Source organism: Scyliorhinus canicula, chromosome 11, assembly GCF_902713615.1.
Source record: "Scyliorhinus canicula chromosome 11, sScyCan1.1, whole genome shotgun sequence".
In the NCBI taxonomy this organism is placed as follows: Eukaryota; Metazoa; Chordata; class Chondrichthyes; order Carcharhiniformes; family Scyliorhinidae; genus Scyliorhinus; species Scyliorhinus canicula.
Genome location: NC_052156.1, coordinates 148,800,584 through 148,812,230, shown reverse-complemented (window position 1 = coordinate 148,812,230; position 11,647 = coordinate 148,800,584). Strand labels below are relative to the sequence as shown.

The 11,647-nt window shown below is 43.5% G+C and overlaps 1 protein-coding gene across 2 annotated transcripts; it reads left to right on the top strand.

The window, feature by feature from the left end:
- The first annotated feature begins 665 nt into the window (after positions 1-665).
- On the top strand, positions 666-7,470 carry lepa (leptin a). Of its 2 annotated transcripts, none has more exons than XM_038812060.1 (3): positions 666-739; positions 1,883-2,060; positions 6,655-7,470. In XM_038812060.1, exons 2-3 carry the CDS (start codon positions 1,911-1,913, stop codon positions 7,030-7,032), a joined length of 528 nt encoding a protein of 175 aa, XP_038667988.1. In that variant the 5' UTR covers positions 666-739; positions 1,883-1,910; the 3' UTR covers positions 7,033-7,470. The 2 variants fall into 2 exon arrangements, with proteins under 2 accessions (XP_038667988.1, XP_038667989.1); XM_038812061.1 differs by lacking the exon at positions 666-739 and adding an exon at positions 1,750-1,782.
- The last annotated feature ends 4,177 nt before the right edge of the window (positions 7,471-11,647 follow it).

Here is an 11,647-nt window from a genome sequence, read left to right as displayed (position 1 = left end):
ACCAGTTTTGCTTTCGATGTTTTATCTTTTTATCTCTGATAATCACGCCTCATTTCTTATCCCACTCATCACCTTTTTGTCTTATTTTCTCAGCTTCTTCCAGGCAGTGTGGTAGTCCCTCGGCGCGACACTTGAAGTGGCAACTACGGCGTGCTGAAGTTTCTGGAGGGAGTTTCACCTCCCCATCGCCTTTCTGAGGCTGTGGCAATCCAACAAGATACATTATTAAATCCAACCTTTAAAAATCCGTCGCAAATGAAGAAAGTGACATACAGATCTGGACAAAAAGGACAAGAAATCGACTGTAATAAAAAAGAGGCTTCAATAAAGTTGAATAAAGAAAAGCATATTCTACCAAAACAGCACTGAAACATCTGAATGATTACCACCGTTTGGGGTTTTATTTTTAAATGATCTTTCATCTCTGAAACCTTCTGTGAACTCCTAGCTGCTGGATTGCACTGACAACCCGGCCCTGCTCCAAGATTTCCTTTCAACTTTCTCTCTCTCCCTTGTCATACAAGATACATGAATTCGCTCCAAACCCCTAACATTGCTCATCCAATTAGCGATGCAGTTTGGCCAGGTCGGGAGAAAAAAAAACTGGGGACAGGTCGGGTTTCCAAAATGCTGAAAACGACATGAATCACCCGCCCGTTGTGCAATTGAAGTGGCAATATAAGCAGGGCCAGTTCAACTTGAGCAGAGTTGAGAACACGGGTGACAAGCCAGTGTACAGGTATGGAGACTCTTGAGATTGGGAGGAGCAGGAGAGGGAGGGGGGTGGGCTCCAGCCTACAGGGGGGGGGTACAGATTGTGGGTTGGAGACAGGCTCTGAAAAGTTGGGTCTTCAGAGAGGGGACTGAGATGCAGATAGTTTTTTAAAATATATATATAACTTTTGATATCCATTTGAGTTTAATCGAAGCAGCACGTGATGCTTGTTACAGACTTTACAACTTGAATGAAACAGGTTCCTGTCCTGTTAGTGATGTCAGTGAACTGGGCTCCGCCCGGGACTACAGCAGAGAAGGGGAAAGATTTTAACAAATAATTGAAACTTTTTTTGTATCATGTATCTTTCCCCTTTTCCCCCCTGTGTCTCTCTAACTCTCTCTCTGCTTCTCTCGCTCCTCTTCAGGGCATCTTCAAGTTGTCATTCTCTTTTCCCCCAAACTTGTGCATTTATTCCTCGCTCCCTGTCTACTCAGACTTTCTTCCCCCTTTTTCCCTCCTCACTGAATCGACCCCCACTTTCTCGCAGTCCCACTCTCTTCTCTGCCAGGATCTCTGCTTCTTTACCTCCCTCGCTCGACTCCCCTTCGTTCTCTTTCTCCCCTGCCTGCTCTTCCCTTCCCATTCTGCCGCCCCCCCCCCCTCTTTTATTTCACCCATCTCTCTTTCCCGTCCACTACTTTCTCCGCCTGGTTCTTGCTGCTTTTTGCCCCTCCCAGTCGCATCTTTCTGCCCACTTTTGCCGTGGACTCTCTTGAACCCTGTCTGCCTCCATGTCCGAACCTGTCTCTTTCTAATTGAACTGTCCTCTCTTCCTTCTGGGCGATGCAGTCAGACAGATTCTCGCTGTGTAGCAATGATATTTCATAGAAAGTTCGAACTATTACTCAACAAGCACCTGACAAGCTCACACACCTCTGAATAAGAGATGCAAACTCTCGAAAGGGACGTGTAGCAGCGATGGAGATCTAAGCAGGGAGCAATGGGCCACGGAATGGTGCTGGAATGGGGCAAGTTTCTGGGGAAGGGAGAATATTCCCTTTAAGGTATATTTTCCTAATATTTTTCCCCCAGGTGTTTGGCCCAGAATGGTAAGGATTTGTGTGTGTGCATCGCTGCAATAAAGTTGTTTTCCACTGTTGATAGATCCTCCAATTCATCCCCAATTCTCAAGATGAAGAGCTTCGCCCTGCCCGCTTGGACCGTCCTGTGCATATTGGTGCCACTCTGCTCCGGGCGTGCCACTGTGACCGAGAGAATCATCCGAGACACCCGCCTCCTGGCCCAGACCATCATCAGCCGCGTCCAGGAGCTCAATAACCAGGTAGAGTTCATGATGTGGAGATGCCGGCGTTGGACTGGGGTGAGCACAGTATAGAGTTCGGCAGCATGGCCTCAGTCCCCGGCCACAGCCAGTGCAACTTGGGACTGAAGGCGGGGCAATGGGATAAGGATAGGAAGCAGGATGGAGGGAAGATCGTTTTAGCATCACCGCTTTCCAATGTCCCAAATCCGATGCCAGTTGTGTCGGGGTAGCCTCAGTCTTCACCCATCATTGCGACGAGTGATGGGCTAGTCTGTTTGTGTTGGTGTTGGTTGGGGAGGAATGTTGACCAGGATACCGGAGAAATTCCTAGTTATCGGTGCCCTGGGATGTTTGACATCCACTGGAAACATTGAGACGCAAGATCCACAAGGATATCGAACTGGGATGAGAGAGAGCGCGAGAGAGGGATAGTTAGATAGATGGATGGATAGAGGGGTGGATAGATAGATAGATGTATAGATAGATAGATGTATAGATAGATGTATAGATAGATAGATGTATTGATAGATGGATAGATGTACAGATAGATCTATAGGTAGATAGATAAATAGATAGATAGATGTATAGATAGATGGATAGAGAGATAGATAGATGTACAGATAGATCCATAGATAGATAAATAGATGTATAGATAGATGTATAGATAGATGGATAGAGAGATAGATAGATCTATAGATATATAGATAAATAGATAGATAGATGTATAGATAGATGGATAAAGAGATAGATGTGCAGATAGATGTATAGATAGATAGGTGTACAGATAGATCTATAGATAGATAGATAAATAGATAGATAGATGGATAGAGAGATAGATGTACAGATAGATCTATAGATAGATAGATAAATAGATAGATAGATGTATAGATAGATGGATAGAGAGATAGATAGATGTACAGATAGATCTATAGATAGATAGATAGATAGATAGATAGATAGATAGATAGATAGATAGATAGATAGATAGATAGATAGATAGATAGATAGATAGATGTATAGATAGATGGATAGAGAGATAGATAGATCTATAGATATATAGATAAATAGATAGATAGATGTATAGATAGATACATAAATAGATAGGTGGATAGATATATAGTGTTTCGATTCCGTTGAAACATAATTTACCGAAACATTTGAAAGTGTGACTTTCAACAGTATTTCATGTATTCAATGTATTTCAACAGCCTGACTTCAGAAGAGCGATGTTTAAATGTAAAATGTTAGCATGTTTCACATGTTTTAAATGTCAGCATGTTTAATAATTAAAGCCGGCTACTCCGTCTCAGTGAAAGTAACAGCTTCAGGGGAACAAACGATGGAGGAGGTAATTTCGGGCGAAAGAACGGAATAAAAGAGTGAAAGTTAACAGGAAGAAAGGCAAGTGTGGAAGAGAGAAAGTCAGAGGAGGGAGTGACAGAGGCGGGGTTAATAAACTGAGTTTGGGCGTGAATCCAACCGGGTTGGAGTTGGAAACATTTCGTTGTCATAACAAAGCAGTTCCCATCCTTTAATTGTGTCCATGTCAGGTAAATTTCACCACCCTTCACTGTGACAATCTCTAAACAAGATTTCAAATGAAGCATTTGATCAGCCGCGATTTGCCCACTGGGTCGATGAGAGGCGCAGTCACTTCCTGAATGTTTGTCAGTTGCCAAGCGCCAAAAACAAACCTCGAAAGCATAAAGTCGGCCTGGCGAAGCGGAAGGAGAGCCGCCAGCCCTTCCCAGGCAGGAGGAATTAAAGAGCCATCGCTTTCTTGTGGGCGGGGAACATTCCTCATCAGAGGCCAGAGTGAAAAGGTGGTGGCCCAGAGTGGGGAAAGTGGGATTTTCCAGCCAGGATTCTCTGCAGTTAAGAGAAAAGAATTGAAGAAGGAAGGAGCGAGGGAAATGACAGCTGGAGATTTCAGTGTGAGGGGAGGGAAGGAAGGGAGGTGAAGGTGGGCTCTCTGCTAACTCCGGGAGCTCAGGCATTTCACTCCCCGGCCTCAGCCGGACCTGGGCAACATCTCCAGGCGAGGGAGGGGACATCTTCCACCTGTGTTGAATGTTGACTGCATCAGCTCAGTATGAAGGTAGTGGAGGGTTTGTTGGAGAGGTGAGAGTTTCACTGGAGCAGTGCAGAGCGGCTGAGGGCCATGGTACAATCCGCACCCCTCCCCAATGTGCAAGAGACCGTGTGAGCGGCAAATACAACAACAACTGGCATTTGTGTCGCACCTTCCAGGAAGTGAGATGCCCCAAAAGTGTTCGCAGGGAGGGGTGACCAAAGAACTGTCTCACACTCCAGCCCCCACCAGGAGACATTGCTTCGAAAGTTTCTGCCCAAAGGGTTTGGTGATAGAGACAGACCCTAAGCGACGTCTTCAAGGAGTGAGAGAAAGGCAGGTGGAGAGGTTTGGGGTGGAAATTGCAGGATTTAGGGCCGCCAATGGTGGAGCAATGTTAATGGGGGGGGGGGGGGGGGGGCAGAATTGGAGGAGCGCAGAGATTTCAGAGGACTGTAATCTTGAAGGATATTGGGGGGGGGGGGGGTGCAACATTAAGGAGGGATTTTTTATTACAAGAAGGAAAATGTTTGAACAGAAGAACAGCAGTAGACCATTCAGCCCCTCAGGCCTGTCTGGCCATTTAATATCATGGCTGATCTATGGCCTTTGGCCCATTACCCTTAATAACTTTGATTAACAAAAATCTATATCTCCGATTTCAAATGAACAACTGTTCCAGCTTCAACTGCAGAGTTGCAAATCTCTCCCACCCTTAGAGTGAAGAAGTTCTCCCTATCATCATCTCCTGAATGGTCTGACCCGAATTTTTAGACGACAATGCCTCGTTTTCCAATCTCGAGCCAGTGGGAATAATTTATCTTTATCTACCCGGTCTTTCCCAGGTTAATATCTGAAATATTTCCATCAGATCACCCCATAATCTTCCAGGTCTAATGTGTGTAATCTCTCCTCATAGTTTAACCCCTGTAGTCCAGTTACCATCTGAGTGGGGAATACAGAACAGTAAGTCGGAAGAAGTACAAGTAAAAAGCTGCTTTATCCGATTTGGGGTTCGGGATGGTGGAAAGAGAGGCCTCAAAGGTTAGATGTTGAATTGAGCTACATGATACCTAAACCCAAGACAACCCTCACTGCCCAGTTCAAACTAATACAAAATACCATAATAACTTGAGCAATTTAAGGGCAGCACGGTAGCATTGTGGATAGCACAATTGCTTCACAGCTCCAGTGTCCCAGGTTCGATTCCCGGCTGGGTCACTGTCTGTGCAGAGTCTGCACATCCTCCTCGTGTCTGCGTGGGTTCTCCGGGTGCTCCGGTTTCCTCCCACAGTCCAAAGATGTGCAGGTTAGGTCGATTGGCCATGCTAAATTGCCCTTAGTGTCCAAAATTGCCCTAAGTGTTGGGTGGGGTTACTGGGTTATGGGGATAGGGTGGAGGTGTGGACCCTGGATAGGGTGCTCTTTCCAAGAGCCGGTGCAGACTCGATGGGCTGAATGGCCTCCTTCTGCACTGTAAATTCTATGAATAATGAGATACAGCAACATTGAAACTTTACTCCAAGAATCTGCACGTCCAACAAGGGAGCAGATAGAAGGGGGAAAAGGTGAAAATGAAACATTTAACTGTCATGCAAGTTGTTGAATTAAGACTTGAGCAGAATCCATTACAAAATAATGTTGTTCCTCACAGGAGTATTAGCTGTTAACAGGTCCAATTGCTAATATTGCACAGTTATTTTCCTCTGATTAAAATGATCAGGTATTATTAACCCCTTTGAGGAAAATGTCCCAACTGCAAACAACCAGAAATTATAAATAGAAAGGGGATCTGCGAAATATGAAATTAAATCAGAAATTGCTGATTGTTTGTCTGAGTAGTATGAATACCATTAGCAGCATGTGAAGCAAATGACAATTTGGCTCAGCCAGTAGCACTCTTCACTCAGAGTTAGATGTCCCACTCTGGTGTAAGAAATCCAGGCTGATGTGTGCAGTGCTGAAGAAATGCTGCACTGTCGAAGTTGCCATCTTATTGCCAGTCCGGCACAAGTACTGAAATTTGATTACATTAGGGGGTGCTCGGTATCCAGAGACCCCAGTATTTTTTATGTATAAATTTAGAGTACTTGATTCATCTTTGCAATTGAGGGGCAATTTAGCATGGCCGACCCACCTAGCCTGCACATCTTTTGGGTTGTGGAGGCAAAACCCCCGCAAACACGGGGAGAATGTACAAACTCCACATGGACAGTGACTCAGAGCCGGGATCGAACCTGGGACCTCGGCGCCGTGAGGCAGCTGTGCTAACCACTGCACCACCATGCTGCCCTTGAGACCCCAGTATTAAAGCTGAAAACTATCAGTGCCATTTGCACTGGTAACGTGACCCACACTTGTAACCCCTTAACCTAAAAAGCAAAATTATGGCAGTTTTTACTTGGCAGCAGGTAGATGGATAGATGATCCTGGTAGAGAGGTAGCTTTGTCCATTGAGCTTTACTGGATGATTAAAGTGACTCTATAAATTGATGCCAGTGATAAATAGATAAAATCAAGTGTGTTGTATTTTTCTTTCAGTTCAAGCCATCCCCAAGTCTCGTAATCAGTGGACTTGACCTGATTCCGGAACCACTCAAAGAGAATAACGTGGAGAACCTGGGCACTGTGGATGAGGCACTGGGGTGCTTTATTGAGAGTCTGTCCACCCTCCAGATGGATAACTCTATGCAGGTGCAAACTGATGTGAAGAACCTCAAAGTCCTGGTTAAGTCATTAGCCACTTCATTCGGCTGCTCCAGCTCTAGGTGCGAAAAGGCACATCACCTGAAGAGGTTTCTACGGAGGAATTCTGCTTTCATTTTCACCATAAGGCACGTGGTTCTGGACAGGCTCCAAAAATACCTTAATAGGCTGCTCAGGACTTTGGACAACCCCAGGAGCTGTAGGGCTTCTTAATCCATGGATAGGTCCATTGGATACTTGCCTTGAGCATTTGGGAAACGCACCAGCAATACAAGAGTGTGCATTAATGAGACATTGCTCTTTCTCAGCTGTATGTAGTTTAATTCCACAATTCTTAGTTGGCAAAAGGAGTGTTATAATTGGATTCAGAGTCCCTGGGCTAGGGAGGAAGAAATCAGCCAGGGCTGTTGCTCCTGACTGCTAGCTTGTGACTCATGCTGGAAAATATGTCCACGTGAATATTGGGTGAGAACACAATTTTGTGCCTCCTACACATTACTAAGACTTGTAGAGTAAGTAAAATGTGAGGGGAAGAGTGGGGAAATGAGTCATGAATCACAGCCTTAAGATTTGGACGGGAAAATGTTAGAAGGGAAACCATTTACATGTACCTAACTAGAAACCATTTTGTTGACGCGTGATCCCCATAAACATATCACACACACAATTTACAGTGCAGAAGGAGGCCATTCGGCCCATCGAGTCTGCACCGACTCTTGGAAAGAGCACCCTACCCAAGGTCAACACCTCCACCCTATCCCCATAACCCAGTAACCCCACCCAACACTAAGGGCAATTTTGGACACTAAGGGCAATTTAGCATGGCCAATCCACCTAACCTGCACATCTTTGGACCGAGAGATATTTATTAACTGACATAAATACTCACCAGAAGTTAAAATATGAAGTTGCAGAGCAGTGTGACAAGTTCCTGAAAATCCCAATTTGCATTGACAAAACACACTTGCAAGCATCCCAACTCATATAAAGGGATATAATATCTCATTGCAAAGACAATGCGACACGCTATCAATATTTTGTTTGTTGTTTAATACAGGATAACAGCTTGAATGTAGAAATAGGTGAGAGAGAACGAGACAGAAAAATGGGCATCTTTCTGTCCCTCCCTTTCTATATATTAGCCATTCCCTACATCCACACAGCGACATAATAGAATGCAAATGCTTATATTTGGCAAACAGCTTGTAAACGGAGTTGTAAATCAGTCCAAATCAAACCCTATTTTGTCCCCTACCCTACATTTGGCTAATTGGCTTCAATATTTTGTTGAATCTGGCTTTGGTGGAATTCTTACAAAGAAACACATTAAATCTAAACCAAGGTATTTTTCAACTGTTGTTGAAGATAACTGATGATTGATGCCAAAGCTTCCCAAAAGGTGACTGAGGCTAGACCAATCAAAAATTTCAAAACTGGCACCAACCAATAGACCTTTTGTGCCATAAGGATAGTAAGGGAAATGGAAACACGGATTGTAAATGGAGTTGAGATACAGATCAGCTATAATCTAACTGAATAATGGAACAGCCTCAAGTGGTGCAATGGCTTCCTATGTTTCTGTCCCACAGACCAAGAGGACAGGCTGGAAATCTGCTCCCAGTTCCCTGTCAATTCCTTTTGTGAATTTACTTGTTGTAAAATTGCTTTAAGGGACAGCAGACAATAGTTTATTCAATCCACTGGTAATCACCTTCCATTGCCAGAAATTAGATATGGAAACATGTTTGAATTACATCCACTCCACTGTGTCTGAACCATGAGCCCTTAGCTGTAAACGTAAACTGATCCAAAACCCTGCTGACTGAATCCTAACTGATAGTAAGTCCTGTTCATCCAACACCTCTGTGCTTGAGGCCTACATTGACTCCAGATTTGGCAATACCTCAATCTGAACATTTGAATTCCTGGATTCAAATCCTTCCATAGCCTCACCCCTCTCGATCTCTGTAATCTCCTCCAGCATTCCAACCCTCCAAGATCTCTGCATGTCTCCAATTTTGGACATTTACATATCCCTGGTTTTCAGCGTTCTGCAATTGGTGGCTGTATTTTTGTCTACCTCGGCCCTTACAACCGTAGGACATCCCAAAGTTTTGCAGCCATCAACGTACTTTGAAGTGTTGTCACTGATCCAGTCCACTGTAGTAATATTCCAGTGAAACCATATAGTGGATCCCTGTTAAACTGGAATTATGCAGCTACAGGAAGTACACCAATGTCTCATTAACGTTTAACACAGTAGATTTGATAACTTATTTATTTATTTACAGCAAGTAGACTTTACAGGGTAGGAAAGATTTAGAAGCAATACCATTTCCTTGTCAGAAAATCCTTTTCAAGGCAAAAAGCGATAATGTTCCGAACTTTTGCAACTACTGTCACTATCAACTGATCATGCCGAGCATGGCCTAAGCTCCCTCTGTGCTGCCTCAATAAGCATATCTGAATCCTATTTGTGCATGGTTTGATGCTAAATGAAGCTTCCTTCACATTCACCCAATAAAGTGCCTTAATTCCACTCTTCATTGGAGTGGCTCATTGCTAATGATTGGAACAGGGAATAATTTACAGCTGTGTGTAACTCAGTGACATATTCTGTCTCACAACCTCACAGTGCTGTACGCTAACCCATCTGACGGTTAGTTCTCCAACATAGATCTGGCCTTGCCTCCTAATACCGCTCTGCTAAAGTTCATAATTTCATTGGAATACTGGTTGTTAATAACGCCAGTGATTATGTTACTTTGACACACGTGTGATGTTCCCTTCATCTCAGTGCTCCTCCCTGCTCACACACTGTATTTACAAAATACGTACTGTGGTCACTTAGAGTTCTATCAGCTATCCAGTCAGATTGAAACAGGATTAAAAGACTCAATGACTGTATTGCTTCTTTATTGGGCAAAAGTAACTTATTTATAATAATGTAGATTTAAAATTGACGCTTGTATTTTTAACTTATTAAAAATAAATGCACTACTTTAATATTTAAATGTTACTGTCTTATTTATATCTTTCATTAATGTCTGCTTTATCCAGAACACTTTGATGGTCTTAAACTGTCCAACCCACAGAGCACTTTCCATTCTGTGATTCTGATAATTGGTCCCAGAAATGTCTGGCTGCTAACACATAGCAAGCTTTCAGTGCACTGAACTGATTCAATGCAATTTTGAAGAATTATAGAATCTGGAAATTGCTGGAAAAACTGATTGTCAAAGCTTTCTGTCTTGCACTCATCAGGACAATCACAAAAATACCAGTGTCAGGGGGAACAACAACTTAATACCACATGAGAGGAGAGTGCTGTTTTTTTGGCAAGTGGACTTTGATTGGCAGGGGGCATTGCCATGGAGAATACACCAGTTAATAGTGACTGACAGTTAACTGCCAAGCATTTTTGAAAATTTAAACCAGGCAGCTTGGCTTTAATTAATCAAGGCATTGCCCTGAGGAATGAACCACTGAATGACTATTGTCTATTTTATTTAGCTGAAACAGGCACAATGTGCGTACATGTTCTTTCAGTCTGCAAAAGAACAGGGCCCTGTGTATTATTATATGTAGCTTCTGGTACATGCAAATGTGTCACTGTGAGCATGTTACTATTAACACACTGAGGTGCTATCAGTCACCATTAACTGGTGCATTCTATTTGGTAATACCTTCACCAAGTTGTGTTTCCCTGGCATTATTCTTACATTTGCCCTGGTGAGTTTCAAGATGAAAAGCTTCAACAAAATGGGTGGAATCTTACCAGAATTTGGCAAAGTGTCAGACTCGGATTGAAAACTGGTGTGATATTCTCCAACTGCACAGACCAGTTTTCTCTCCAGATATTGAGTCTCTTCGAGAGAGAAAATAATGAGTGGGCGTGGTTAATGCCATCATTCTGGCAGAGTAGGGGCTCATTGAGCCAGCACAAAGCTCCACAGAGATTCGTCGGCATCTTTAAAGGACTCTCCCAATGAGAACTGCAGCCTAACAGCCCAGAAACCCCATCAGGGAACTTTTGGGGGCTTTCCCATACCACCACACACACACCGAACAATCATTGCCAGAATACTAACCACCCCCATCCGATATTCATCACCGACAATCCCCCCACCCTCTGGTCCCCACCCTACAGACAGCATGGTGGCACAGTGATTAGCACTGTTGCTTCACAGCTCCAGGGTCGCAGGTTCGATTCCTGGCTTGGGTCACTGTCTGTACGGAGTCTGCACATTCTACGTGTGTCTATGTGGGTTTCCTCTGGGTGTTTCTGTTTCCTCCCACAAGTCCCGAAAGACGTGCTTGTTAGGTGAATTGGACATTCTGAATTCTCCCTCAGTGTATCCGACCAGGTGCCGGAATGTGGCGACTAGGGGCTTTTCACAGTAACTTCATTTGAAGCCTACCTGTGACAATAAGCCATTTTCATTCAATTGTAGAATGATAGTATCATTCAGCAGAGACAGAAGCCATTCAGCCCATTGAATGTGTGTCAACTCTTTCAAAGAGCTACTTCATAATCTTCCACATATCCCTACAGAACCTTTGTTTACAAGTATAGATCCAATTTCCTTTTGAAAGTTATTATTGAATCTGCTTCCATCACACTTTCGCGGAGTCGTTCTGGAACATAACTTGTTGAAAAAATTCTCTTCATCTTACCAATTTGCCAATTAATTCTGTTTTCTATTTACCGGCCCTCCAACAAATACAGTTTTTTGTTATTTAATGAAAACCCCACATCGTTTTAACCATCTTCATTAAATCTCACCTTAACCTTCTCTGGAAAATAATCCCAATGTTTCAAAGTAGG